The following is a 14499-nucleotide window of genomic DNA, read 5'->3' as shown; positions in this document are numbered from 1 at the left end:
AATAATATACAGATATAAAGCGTGAGATATTAATGTACAAATGTCTACCCTTAAATGCGTAAAATAAAGTTTTGGTTTAGAGAACAAATTGAAACATTTAGGAAATAGTGCAAGATGACATTTTCTGCCACAGTTGTTCCTATTTTGATAGATTTCCGCAATTCACGCTCGGATTAAAAGACCGACTGATATTTGCTGACTAAATAGATTGGCAGTTGCCGCTTGTACTATGGAATTTAAATTATTATAAAACTTACAAAATTAATAAACTATTATGCCGAGACAATGTTCCCAGCCACAGTGTGGTTCTTTCCAGCTTCTTGTGGATTTAAGAAGTGTATCTGCATGCACCATAACCTGACCAAAACAAAAATATATCAGACACATTCAATTTATTGTTTTAATAATTGAACTATCAAAAAATCTTGTTTTCAACTTTTCGATGTTTCTTCTTTTCATTTTACCAACATGCCACAGCCCCTGTCAAAAAAATAAACATGCCACAACCCACATGGCGTGTTCGACACCCGAAATGGATAACAATAATTTCTGTAGAAATAAGGGAAAAATGAAACGTACTGGGGTCGTTTGTAGTGAGGACGCCGGATCCGGCGAAGTCACAGTTGTAGTCATTTCTGCCTTCGGCTTGGTAGTAAGCATTCATTATAAAGGATGCGTGTGCCCGCACCGTGTTTGGGTCAAAGCACGAGCCGCCTGGCTGAATCGGACTGCAGTTTACCCCTTGGCTGCAAACATAGTTTATGTTGGCCTGCAGCGCAGCGTCGTTTGCCGCTGGCTTAGGCACACACCATTTCTTCCCTGCTGCTGGTGCTGGTGTTGGAACAGGCTGCACCCATCAACTCATTGAGATAAATCAATTTTGTTTCATTTTAAACTTATTTTAGTAATTCCATTATTTGTTCTTTGTTGTGTAGAGTAAAATTTAATTAATTCATCACGAGAACCATAAATTAAGCGTAAATTTTGCACATAATTAGTACAAACAAAGCTAAAGAAAATAGCAACAAGTGGTTGCTAAAAGGCAAAAAGAACATATTCAAGGCATGAGTATGCTGGAACACAGAATATTTTGGCTAAAAAGTTCAATATACAGCTCATGCACCTTTATGCTCAAGTCTTGACAGATACCACAGAAAATTTAAATTCTAACGTTCATATACATTTTTTAATCAGTATATGCTTTAGATTTTAAAACTTTAACGAATCTTTCTTATATTCAAATATTAAAACCAAATAAATTGTAAAAAATAGTCACATACTATATATATGTATATATATACAAGTTTCGGTTCTTAATAATTTCAAAACCTTGGAGTTATAAATAATAGAATCTGTGATCAAAGATGGGGTTTTTTTTTTTTTTGTCAAAAAATTTCTGATTAAAAATTTACATTTTTCAGTGATAATTGAAGACATTAATGCACAGCAAGTACTTTTTAATCTATAAAAATGTCCATTTCAATTTATTACTACGTTAACATTATTGTACTGATAATTAATAGATGAGATGGTAAAAACAATTTAAATTAACTAATCATAATGGCATGCTTAAATTTGTATAATCTCAAATATTCTCATCCAAAAAATTTGTTTAAGGGCTCGAAATTTTTTATCAAAAAATAATTAAATTTTTAAGTAAGCTACGTGATTTTCAGAGAAGACAAGAAGGCAAACAAATTAATGCTAACCTTTGCAGGAGCAGCTCCGGCTCCGGCGCGCATGATGCCAACGTCGTATACCGCGGTGAAATCTGGTCGGAAAAGGCCGAAATTCCTCTCTGCTAGAGAACCCGTTTTCTGATTCTCGTTAAACAACGCAAAGATATAAGTCTCAAACCTCCGGTGCGGCATTAATGGAGTGCCTCTCCCAGAATTGTACTGCCTCACAAGACCTCCATTGTACGAAGCCGCATTCTCGACCGAGCATTTGGGCTGCTCAAACGTTTCCCCAAGAGATGACCACCCCGTCTCCCCGGCCACAATGTCTACATCTTCGTAGCCCAATCTCTTCATCGACATGTGCACAGCGTCCAATAACAAGTCGAACATGTTTCCGTAGGTTCTTTTGGAGTATCTGTCGAAATATCCTTTGTTTGGTCGGAACAAAGCGAAATCTGCATTTTCTGGGCTGTATCCAAAGTATGGGTACGGGTTCACCATGAAAGGCGACTTCGATTCACGGAGGAACTGGAGCATTGGAGCAAGTACCCCGACGTCCCAGCCGGGTCGGAATCTGCCCAGGCTCGGGGGTTCGGATCGTTCGAGGATTCCGAGGGAATGAGCTGTCGTCACATTGATGTCTTTGATCCCAGAGAGGAGAAGAGCTTTGTGGAGGCTTCTCATGGCTGAGACGAGGTTGTCGATGAGGTTCTGTGGGCCCCAGTGGAGGATTTCGTTGCCGACGAGGATGTAGTTGATCTTTGTACGTGGATAGAATGGCTTGATGTTATCGGCCACCCAGCGGCGAGCGTAGCGGACGTTGGTGAGACTTGGGATCTCGCCGTTGGGCACGGTGACGGCGACAAGTATCCCCGTGTCGGCGAAAGCCCGGAGGATGTCTGGGTTGACATCAAAGAGTTTGATACGGTCGATGGTTGTCTTGTCCTTGAGGAACGTGGCGACTTGAGCAGGAGGCGGGAGGTTGTCTCCGAGTGTGCCGTAGTTAACGCCTATGCAGTGCACGGCCGTGATGTGGAGGAGGAGGAAGAGGAAGATGGCAGCAGCGGAAGGCTGTAGAGAACGATGAATCCTTGGTGACACCGCCATATCTGAGGAGTTTAATGAATAAATAAAGGCAAGAAGAAGAGAAAATGGAAGAAGATTATACATACAAATACATATAGAAAGAAATGATGACAAAGAGTAGATCCAGGGGAAAGATGGAGAAGTCGGAGGAATTTTTAAAGCAGCACAAAATGGCAAGGACAGATGGTCAAAAACAAGGGCCATCTTTCGTTTGACCAATGCCTAACTTTACAAATATATAAATATTAAATAATAAATTATGATATTTATATTATATTATTATATAAATAAATAAATTATGGCGATGACTATGTAATTAATGATATTTTGAAAATAGGATACACTATAAATAACATTTTCATTAAATAGTGTGGGAAAAGAAAAAGAATTAAGAATCAAAAAGTCATCCTTCGTTTATGCGTTTTTTGTGCCCGCAAATATTAATATCATTTTCATATTTGTTTGGATTGACGTTACATGTACGTCAATATTTGTCAAAACACAAAAAATTTAATTTGTCAAAATCTCAGTGTATATTAAATACAAAATCTCACGATATATTGGTTATATCTTTAGCATTATTTTTTTTTTCGAATTGTATACAAATTGTTATTGTTGTTTTACCAAGAAATTTATTTAATTTGGGAAAGAAAGAACTTACATAAATATGTAAAATATTAATTATAATACAAAAAACAAAAGTAAACTATTTTATCTCTAATATTATTTTGTATCATTTATTGGATCCACTTCATTGGGCTTTTAGTTAAAACATAAATGGGCCTTTTATCTATCTATTATACAACAATCTGGTCCGTTTGCAAACCCTAAAATCATCCTCTTCTGGAGAGCTAAGCGAAGCGAGCAAAGTTTTTGTTTTTGTTTTTGTTTTTGTTTTTTGAATTTCGGAATACTTAGGGCTGTGATTACGAAGAGAGAGGCCTGAGCGGGGGAATAACTGGCCCTCGACGCAACAACTCAAATCCTCGCAGAGAGAAATGGAAGGGATTGAGATGAAAATATGAAGCAAGATTCTGTTGCCGCCCACACAAGAGCTGGCGGCTGTTCAAATTGGCTTCCATTTTCATCTTATGACTGCCATATTTTTTTGTTTTGTTGGATCTGAGTTTTTGGCCCCCCATGATTGACCTTTTCCAAATTTACACTTGATATGAGCCCTAATCTTTCTCAATTTTTTTTTTTTTTGTTTGTTGCAATTAATTATGCATGTGTGTTTGTATATCAGTCAGTAATTTCAAGCATATGCGGAAAACTATTGGGAATGAAGGTCGGAATATGGATATGAGGTGTGTGAATACCTTTAGATTTGGGGTGGGTGGACAGGTAATAAACGAGGAGAGTGGCTTATGCTTTTTGTGTTGGAGAATTAAGGCAAAATTCTAGATGCATCCGAGAAAAAATATCAAGTATAATTCAGAGCTAAATCTTGATATCAGCTAAATTCTAGATGCTAAATACCCAAAAAAAGAAGAAGGAAAAACTAAATCTTGATATCATAATCCAGAGCAAAACCATTTAGGGTGAGCATATGAAACGCACGGAGGCAGATAGGACTTTTTTAGCTTGGAGAACTTGGCTGGCCAGACGGTGTAATGGTTGAAATTGGATTATAACTGGAAGTAACAATCTCTCCAACACCCCAATTCTATTAAATTGGTATTATAACAGTTATAGTGTTGATTTTAGCTCTTTCTGAAATAAATTTAACAAAATCCCCAGTCATCTCATCCTCAAATCAACAGGCGTGCCTAACAATGAAGATTCAAGAAATCTGTTTTGTTTTTTTGGGGAAGATTTAAATATCCACTCTCCAAAACCTCACACTAGGGAACACTGGAAGAAGTATGAGGGGAAACAGTTTTAAATTTTTTAGTATCAAGTTCAGAGCTACTGTTTGGGGAAGGGATTACAACATCGTTCATTAGAAATCATCGAAATCAACCCCCAAATAATACACAAATACGCAAAAAAAACATTTCCTGTATGTTAATATCAACTCATTCTGTTTACATTACACAATAAGCCAACCGCACTCTTGCGTGTGATTAAAAAAGTTGCAGTATCAACCCGTTCTGTTCAAAACGATGCGACAAGCCAAAACGTGACATAAGAAGAATAGGCAATAAGAAACCATGCGGCAAAAGCCAAAGTTATGGATATCTGAAACATAATGCATGCAAATTTGGTCTCTATCGCACAGACGCTTGTATCTCTGGTAAAGAAGACCATAACACCAGCAGACGAGCTAGCAGCCGCGAGTGATAGAGTAGCTGTAACCTGCAGAAGGAACTAATTAGTCAAGCATAAAATCCACTTTTGGATTGAAATCATAGTGGGAAAGAATGATATCGGCAGGATATAATGGCCAACTGATGTAACATCAATAACAAACCACACATTTTGGTTCCATACAATGATCAAGAAACGTTATCTATATTCTATCACACTACCGCTAAATTGAATTTGAATTTGGAGCCCGTGAAACGAAAAATAGACTGAAAACTTTGGGCGTTCTAAGGATAGATTTCTACTCATACCGTGTTATCGCGGCTCACCATGAAAAATTACCCTCACATTAACAGCAATCCCCAGCCATCAAATCTAACACTCTGTGTTGCATAAAACGGCATTAGGCTTTTGTATTTATCCTAAATCAACTCAAACTCCAGAAAACAACTCCCTTTTTCACGAGTGTATAAATAGAGGTTTTATTTGATAATCTATTTGTTTCAAGAAAACAACGAAGAATTTGTTACATGCGAGTATGGAAGTATTTCAAACGAAGGTTAAGGGGGACGTTAGTTACCCAATCACCAACAACAAGAAGGCTGACCATGAAGTGATTAAGAAGGTCTCTGTTGAATCTCAAAGCATGTATGTCGAGGCATGCAAGTCCAAAGCTCCACAAAACTTGAAGCCCCATGGAACCAATTAAGTAGCTGTCAAAATATGCATACAGATTAGAAATCTTTGGACAAATTCCATGATTCAAACACCGGAAAGTTGGTAGAACTGACCAAGAATCTAAAAATTATTGAGTTCAAAATCGTATAAGCCTGCCATTTGAAGCAGTAGAACAGATGTTTCAATTCCATCCAAGCATCAGAGAAACCGAAGTTGAACTTCAGTACTGAGTTGAGAGAAAGCGAAGTAGAACGCACAAGAAAGAGGGAGACAACAACTAGGTCAATAAGAACCAGTTCAGCATGGAGACCCTCGGTGATCTAGTGGCACCTGGCGGTCCTTAGTACAGAGTTCAAGACCAATACAAGCAACCATTCTCACTTGTAATTTGTTTTTTAAAAAAAAAAAAAAAGAACTTGTAACAATTTGAAATAGATGCATCGAAGGAATCTGTTTCCTAGATCACGCTCATCGAAATTAACAAATTGAATAATGTACACATCTCCAATCAAAATCTTTTGTTGCACATGTTTAGGAGAATGTTCATAATAGATTCCATGTTCATCTACGATAGTCTCCATTAAATTTAAGTGTTACTCATCTACCTACATGGGCAAACGCCTGCAATTTACGTGCGTATGTCTGGTGTGTTTAATGCAATACAATTTGGATTCACCAAAAACAGAAACTCTTTCCAATATTTCTTCTTTTAAAACCTTCCATTTCCTCCTTTTAGTAAACACCACCAAACCCCAAATACTATTCGTAATATAACTTTCCAACAACCGCATAAATGCAACCCATATACATAAAACAGCAAAATAAAAACAAATCGGTGAGAAAATTAAACAAAAGGAAGAAATTACCAAAAGGCGGTAGTAGTAGAGAAGCCAGAAGCAGAAGCCATAATCGCAAGCAGAACCAGCTGCGCACAAACACTGCCCAATCCTTATCACTAGCCCACTCCTTTTCCCTGGACTGCCAAACACCTCCTTCATCCCTCTCTTCCGGCACCCTCTAAATTTTTGCGTTTTTTTTTTTTTGGTCAAATATTAAATTTCTACGAGGTGGGTTTTTTCCCCACAGCAATCAAGGATTCTAATCATCAGATAAAAAAGGAAACTTTATAAACGTCAAAATTCTCTTTGTTCTCTCCACCAAGAAAGATGGGATATTGGGACGATCTTCCCATTTCACAACACTGGCATGGGAATTGAGACTGCAACAAATTTTTATATTTTTTCCTGGGCAAATCGAAACAGCAACTCCTCCTGCTGACAATTGAATTGTAGACTGGTTTTGTTATGATTCTTTGGAGGAGGAGCTGATTTGATTTGAGATAAATCTAATAATCAGCTGTGATCTCGCGCGACTTTTCAGCATTAACGGGTAATAACAAAAATAAAATTCATCCTTAAAAAATAACAAGAATAAAATAAAAGGGTGTAAAGTGAAAAAGGAGCTGAGAAATGGAAAAAATTTGGGTGAGATACTTTTACAGGTCGTATTTTGTGAGACAAATATTTTATTTGGGTCATCCATAAAAAAATATTATTTTTATGTTAAGAATATTATTTTTATTGTGAATATCGATAGGATTGACCCGTCAAAATTCGTGAGACCGTCTCACAAGAGACCTACCCTTAAAAATTTGCATAAATTTTTTTATAATGAATAAACAAGATGCATATTTTCAAGAGTCGGTTCTTTTTCCACTTTTTAGTCGATCGTTCAAAATTCTTGTAACATCAAATAAAATGTGTAAGGGTGCTGTTTCTTACATTTCCCATTATTAATTTGTTGTTGACTGTGAATTTGGATGGATAATATTTCTCAAGATATTTTTACATCTTTGACTAATAAAAGTAGTTTTGATATTTATTTATTTGTTGAAATTGTTTTGATTTCGATAAATATTTTACAAGATCAAAAAATCATGATAAATGCCGTATAATTCAAAATTCAGAGATAAAACCCTCACTCATACTCAATATCTGTGAAGGACAAGTTTTCTAGAAAAGAAAGTAGATACAGTTTTTTGTTTTTTTTTTTAAAAAAAAAAACAAAGTAGATATAGTTTCGTATCGTAACAACTAACAAATAGACTGATTTAAAATTTTTTTTCGGAATTAGAAAAATTAAAGAATAAAATGTATATTTTAGGATTTCTGAAAATCAAGCGTTATAAAAATTAAAATAAATTGTTCTTTCTATCAAAGAAAAAAAACTTGAAATACTCTTAAAAGAAGCAGCAGAATTTAAAAATAAAATACTTTTTTTAGACGAATACCTTTATCAATTTTTACTCGAAATGCAAAGATAAAAAAAATCATTTGATTACATGAATCAAGAATGAAACTACGAATTCTTTAAAAATCAAAAAACATAATAAAAACAATGAAACTACGAAAATATGTTCACATTTGCAAGGCACTGATGACTCGAGAACTTCTCATAGAACACATTTTATTTTTAAATCACTAACTAGTAAACCAGTGCTTCCTCGATCGACAGTGAACAGCCATCACACAACCAACAATTTAAATTTAAGATACAATGTTTGTCTTACCAATATTTATGCATATAATTTTCCTGGTTTAACCTTAGTTTTTGGTAGATGTTTGAATGTTGTTTTGCAAAACAAAAATAAAAAATAATAAAAAAATATTTGACGGAACGATGAATTTACAAGTAACAGCTGAAAAAAGTTGATTCAATGTATGAAAATAACAAAAGAAAGAAAAAGTGTCCTTTTCATCACTAACACAAGAGGAGAATTCAACAAAAACCAAAAAATTTCTACAATAATGTTGCACACTAACGAAACGAAACCAGTCAGGTCCAAACTCCCCAGTCCCCACTATTACAATATAACTGATATGACCGAGTATTTCTTAATTGCACATTAAAAAACTCCCTTTTTTACACATTTTAATCTATTTCAATTTCTTAGAAATATTAACACCCAAAAGCTACCAGCGACAGGGTTGTAAGTAGTAAATTTCCATCCAAAAATATAAAAGAAAATAAAATATAATTATTTTATGAACCCGGTTTTCTCTTCCGCAACAAAAGCACAGCATAGCGTCAGCGAACCATACCAGTACGTAGCTAAGCGAAGAACCACATTTTGATAAAGACCGACAAGCCCATTTGCAGCACGAATGCAGAGATTACCACTATCGTGAGTCCACTATTCTGAACATAAGATCTGAGGTTCAAAGCAACGAAGCTCGATGATGCAGCACCAGCAATTAATATTATGGTCCATCTCAGAAATTCGACTGGAATAACCAGCAGAAACTGGAAGTACCCAAAAGAAATAAATGTCATGTCACATTTCGAATGCATCGGCAAATAAGGACTTGTATAAGTATGCGTAAGATTGAATTTCATGTTTATAAGATGGTCATTTATACTTACAGAGGTTAGGACGAAAATGAAAAGGGAATATCCCCACAAGCACCAAAAGCGGACAAGGCTGGCAGTTGAACCCATATATTGGAGCAAAAAGTAGTATGCGAGTGGAACTATGAGCGCATAACCATATATGGATACTGCTGCCACATTTACATAGTTGACATCAAAGGTCCATGACGAAATTTGGCTGCTTCTTCTTTGCATTAGGTAGGAGGCGCAGTTTCCGAGGGAGGCAATCATAAAAACCAACGTTGTGGAGATCCAGACAAGACCGTAACTGAAATATGATAAATGGTCATGATTCCAGACGAGTCTGATCAATCATAAACAGGAAGACAAAAAACCATATTCTTCATCAAACAATTTTCTGTTTTCAGAAAAGTATATTATAAAAATCCTGATTTAGAGAGGATCGTTGTCATAGTGTCCCGATTAATATATCTTCTTTCTTATTACAATTGTAGAATATGGCAAGCAGGGAATCTAGATGCCACATGGGAGAAATATAAGGCAGTGAACTTAAAACTCATCAATAATAAGTCATCAATCATACACCACATGCCGATTCAAATGTCTTCATTGACTGGACAAAATGCACTGAGTTTCAGTTGTATAAGGCATTTAGAACAAAATGGAAACAAACAGAAAAATGTTTCAGTTATACTAAACTTGAACAGAAACAAGAAGAAATTAGAGACAGGCTCCTAATAAACTAAAAAAAAAATTGATATCAGCCATCATTGTGTTGGATAGTGTTACTGACAACAAGAGTAATACTATCAAGCTAAATTTGTTCCTCGGTATTTTACAAGGGAATTTTTTCCAACCAACTGGTTAATTTGACACAGCACAAAAATATGTTATTTCCAAAAGAATCCTCGAGAGTTGAGACCAATGCCGAATAGTTTGGTCAACGGCCATTTTCAACTGATTTTTTTATTGATTTATAAACAAACATTTCCTAAGTTTGCTCCTATCCAGTTCATATACATTTGTATCTTAAATTATAGTTCACGTAGAAAACTAGTCGAAAGGAACCAGTACAATTTTTTGAATCATCATATCATATGCAATCCAACAGAATATTTAGTTTTCCTCAGCACTTGCTACATATGCATCAATATATATACCAGGCAAGTAAGCCCGTTCCCATGAGAAGAATGAGATCATGGAAGGAAAGGAGGCTTGATTCACTTCAGACTTGGAGGGAAAACGAACAAATTCTTTTTCGATAAAGAAATTATATAGATTTTAAGCATTAAAAGAATGTCAATGAGTATATACAATCACCATACAACTTACAGATCAGGGTTCGCATCAATTTTGCTGGCAAAATCTCCGGTAGTAGGATATAAAGAACTAATCAATCTGTTCAACACAATATCTGTGTCTACATTGAAATATTGTGTGTAAGAAGAGATGTTAAATAATCCCTTCCGGTTTGTTTCCTGCTGCCCTCCTCCATCTGCAACCATTAGCCTCAGTACATAATTAATTGCACAAGCAAGATCCATTAGGTCCAATCATTAATCATTTAACACTTAAAAAGGACTTGGGATTACAATGAATACGTCATCCACACAAATACCTAAGAATCATTCTCACATGAGAAAAGCTCACTTTTGATCAAAACATGCGTAAAGAGCATTCTGTAAGTTCCTTGATACAAAATAAGCGAAAGACAGAACTAACAGCAAATTAACATCATGCATTCCACAGGAAAAGCACCACACATCTTATGGAACACATTTCATTCTCGCTAAAACCTGTATGAGATTTGCTCAAATGAAAACCATTAGATGGATCCCCACACTTTTAGTTTTATTCAATATTTTACTATTACTGTTCATGTTTCCATTTCCAGTGTAAGATGTAGGTGAAACAGGGTCGATAAAAAATTTGTGACTAAATACTACACATGGCTCACGTGAGAGAGAGAGATAGATGCATGATCTTATCATTCAAGTTCGTAAGTAAATGGTCCCACATATGAAAAGAAGAAATATGTCACCCTGGTTTAATTCAGTAATACTTGGTAAACACCTCGCAATTTGGCCATCATAGGAATATATGGGTGCCAAATGCGACATTTTTTACTATTTTGGGTTGATAATGTGTTGTACTGTTAAAATGGTGAAGAAAAATATTCTTGAATTTGGTGATTTGCTGACAGGAAAAGAAGCAGGGCAGTTTCCTCTTCAGATAGAAATCAATATTTTATATATAAGCTCTGAATTTCCGCACAGCATAGCAGGCGTTACTTGCAAAAACACGCGGATGGAGGAGCTAACACTTGGTGCTCCTTGATCTTTAGAAAGGCGACAAGTGACAGTACAATCAGGTCATGATTTCAAGAAAGGACTGGGGACCGAGGAAAATGTTTCTCAGTCCATTCTCTGTTATTGCCAGGCAATTCACATCTCATTGCTTATCTACCTACTTTATCCAATCAGTGACAATTCACAGTTTGTAGTGCTCTAATTTTTTTTAGCTGTTATACCATTTCGAAGAACTTACAGAATGCAACTGCTTTCATATTCTTACTTCAAACCAGTATATGTTGTTCGAATACATTATTTGCATAATCGGTAAATTAGAAGCTAACAAAAGTGGAAGTAATGATTTAATCTTCAGTGCCAGAATACAGAAAACACCATTTTTCAACAATGACATAAATGCAAAATGCTGCAATTCAATACACCCTGATCCCTGTGAAACAACTGCCATCAAATAGCAGATGAGTAAAATTCTTACTTACCGCTGGCACCACCTATTGCTTGATATCCCTGACCCGCCCCTCCACCATTGTTGGGAGGAAATATTTGCAAATTCGCGCCAGGAACTACATGGAGTTTCAAAATAAAAATGAGAAGCTTTGGTGGGCAAGATTCAGGCAACGAATATTAAATGAATCTTTGATAGAAGCTCATACCTTCTTTATTGTTGGTATTTTGATCTTCACCAACAGCCGCCTGCACGTGTGCAAGAAATTTCAATTTGGTTTCCAAACATGTACAATCGTGATTATCTATTAATCATCAAAGCACGCCAAATTCTTAATTGGCTCACGATAGCCACAACTACCATCCTGTACTAAATAAGGATTAGAAAATATAAATGATCATATTTACCAGTATTCCGGTAATTCACTCCGTAATTGCGTCGGCCTATTAAGTAGCCAACGCCCCATTTCCTCAGAAATTTACGTTATTTACATAATTTAATACAAGAAACCAACCCAACATTCACAATAAAGGTAAGTCCTCGTAAACGAAAACGACATATCGTCAAATCTCAAGCTCTCCGAGCTCCCAAACAAAGTAAATAATTTACAGCACAGATATCCATATCTCAACCAGATCAGATTCGATCAAATAATTCCATAGCGTAGACTATGACAAAATTTCCAATAATAGTAACAATAATTTGACAACAGTAAATGCTTACCGGAACAGAGCCGAGCAGGTGGCTAGAGGGAAGATTGGTGAAGGACTCTTCCATCGGATTCAATCGATTCACGAAACGAGCAACACGTATTCAAATAGTGATGCTAGATTGAGTTGAATGTCGGTGTTCTTGCTACTCCGTGATCTCGGATGCCCCGTGTAATGCTTAGTCTGCAAGTTCCGACGCCTGTGGAAAAGAGTTCGAAAATATAATGTACAAACAACACGAGTCGGTAAATCGATGGGATATGATAAACCTAGTTGCGTATTCAACACGAGAAATTTATGATTTTTAATTTAATTGTTTTAAAATTTTTGAGGTAATGAAGTAAAGACTCTTGAATATTCTAGTATAGTCATGTTTAAAATTAAAAAAAAACTCCATAAAATTATAGGGATATTTATATTTTCAATAAATTTTTAATATCTTCGTTAAATTCATTAACATATAAATATTAAAGTCGAACGTACAATTATAAATTATCAAAAATTGTATTTTGTTCGACCCAAAGATTTGGATAGATTATTAAAATTTTTTGGAAAAAACTTGTGTGAGACGGTCTCACGGATCGTATTTTGTGAGACGGATATCTTATTTGAGTCATTCATAAAAAATATTACTTTTTATGCTAAGAGTATTACTTTTTATTATGAATATCGGTAGGACAGATAAAGATTCGTGACACCGTCTCACAATAGACCCACTCAAACTTTTAACTCATACACAACCTCTTTCTTTCTCTCATTATGGATTTTTTTCCCTTGGTTTATGGCTTTTTGTATTCTTTATCAAGTTTTTTGTATTTTGAATTTTTAACATACAACTATAAATTATCAAAAGTTATACTTGATTTGCTGTTTTTTTGTATTTTGTATTTTTAATGCTACAAGTTTTATTCTCGATGTTTGTTTAAGATGTGTGAAGAAAAAAATTAAAAAAAATAGTAGGTTTCGGGTACCTCAAATATTAAATCGGGTATCCGAGATGACCGACCGACTGGTCGGAATCCGACCCGATTAAATAATTTAATCAAAACAATCACTAGAAACTTATAGAAAATTCTTAATAAAGAATGTACCGAACTTCTATTTTCACTCCCACAGCAAAAGGTCAACATTTGAGATTCTCGGCATTACAATTTTTTAATCCGTCTTAGTACACGAGATCGTACCCTAATGTGCCTTTAAATTGCATTTTTCCTATATTATAAATATATTTATAAATTGCATTTATATTAGATAAGATATGATATAATCTTTCATCAACTATCCGAACAACGAACATTTATAGATGATAACATTGATAGACATGTACGAGGGATTATAACCTGGAACCTGAGGAAAGAAACAAAATCGAATTGGAAACACATTTTCATGCGGAGTAGGTCTCTTGTGAAACGGTCTCACGAATTTTTATTTGTAAGACGGGTCAACGCTACCAATATTCACAATAAAAAGCAATATTCTTAGTATAAAAGTAATATTTTTTCATGAATAACCCGAATAAAAGATCTGTCTCACAAAATAAGACTCGTAACACCTTTCATACGACCTCAAAGGCATGTGATATTAGAGTTTCTAGCGCAACACCTTCCAAATTTATACTAAAAATGTCATTTTGAAGTGAAATTGAGTAAGCAAAGCAACTTTACGGGGAAAAAAAGTTAGTCTCGACAAACCCTTGAAGTAAGAGATTGACATCTTCCAGAATCTATTTGGAACAAAGGTAATAATATAAAACACGTGATTTGGCGGGTCGACATCTCTAACAAGTTCGAGTCCAACACATAAGTGTACTTCAGAATCCTCATAACTAATTGTTGTGCTTAAAAATATTTGAAGCCCATAAGTAAAGCCCAGTGTAGTTACAGTCGGCCCAGTGAAAGATAGTTGCGGCCATTTACAACCATTACCCAAGATGGAATATCGTGGAGTGATCGTGA

General features: G+C 35.3%; 2 protein-coding genes and 1 pseudogene across 2 annotated transcripts; all 3 read right to left on the bottom strand.

The window, feature by feature from the left end:
- Positions 1 to 263: 263 nt before the first annotated feature.
- On the bottom strand, positions 264 to 2954 carry LOC142524234 (glucan endo-1,3-beta-glucosidase-like). The gene is made up of 3 exons (XM_075628114.1): positions 1710 to 2954; positions 580 to 847; positions 264 to 357 (listed from the first exon to the last, which is right to left on the bottom strand). The coding sequence occupies exons 1-3, from the start codon at positions 2847 to 2849 to the stop codon at positions 329 to 331; spliced, it is 1437 nt and encodes a 478-aa protein (XP_075484229.1). The 5' UTR covers positions 2850 to 2954; the 3' UTR covers positions 264 to 328.
- Positions 2955 to 4753: 1799 nt separating this feature from the next.
- LOC142525512 (CASP-like protein 5B2) lies at positions 4754 to 7106 on the bottom strand (annotated as a pseudogene).
- Positions 7107 to 8395: 1289 nt separating this feature from the next.
- Positions 8396 to 12816, bottom strand: LOC142524870 (uncharacterized). Its single transcript, XM_075629011.1, has 6 exons — positions 12558 to 12816; positions 12043 to 12082; positions 11869 to 11952; positions 10413 to 10575; positions 9114 to 9387; positions 8396 to 8993 (listed from the first exon to the last, which is right to left on the bottom strand). Exons 1-6 carry the CDS (start codon positions 12609 to 12611, stop codon positions 8802 to 8804), a joined length of 807 nt encoding a protein of 268 aa, XP_075485126.1. The 5' UTR covers positions 12612 to 12816; the 3' UTR covers positions 8396 to 8801.
- Between the last annotated feature and the right edge of the window lie 1683 nt (positions 12817 to 14499).

Source organism: Primulina tabacum, chromosome 14 (genome assembly GCF_025594145.1).
Source record: "Primulina tabacum isolate GXHZ01 chromosome 14, ASM2559414v2, whole genome shotgun sequence".
Taxonomy (NCBI): Eukaryota; Viridiplantae; Streptophyta; class Magnoliopsida; order Lamiales; family Gesneriaceae; genus Primulina; species Primulina tabacum.
Note: the sequence above shows the minus strand (reverse complement) of the source record. Positions and strands in the feature narration are given on the sequence as shown.

Bases quoted from the DNA above. Each gene is read 5' to 3' on its own strand.
- LOC142524234 (XM_075628114.1), bottom strand. From the start codon at position 2,849: ATGTATAATCTTCTTCCATTTTCTCTTCTTCTTGCCTTTATTTATTCA. The intron at 848-1,709 runs GTTAGCATTAAT...TGATGGGTGCAG, and splicing joins CCGGAGCTGCTCCTGCAAAG to CCTGTTCCAACACCAGCACC. The intron at 358-579 runs GTACGTTTCATT...TGTTTTGGTCAG, and splicing joins CCTCACTACAAACGACCCCA to GTTATGGTGCATGCAGATAC.
- LOC142524870 (XM_075629011.1), bottom strand. From the start codon at position 12,611: ATGGAAGAGTCCTTCACCAATCTTCCCTCTAGCCACCTGCTCGGCTCT. The intron at 11,953-12,042 runs GTATGAGCTTCT...AACTCCATGTAG, and splicing joins AAATACCAACAATAAAGAAG to TTCCTGGCGCGAATTTGCAA. The intron at 8,994-9,113 runs GTAAGTATAAAT...GGGTACTTCCAG, and splicing joins TCATTTTCGTCCTAACCTCT to TTTCTGCTGGTTATTCCAGT.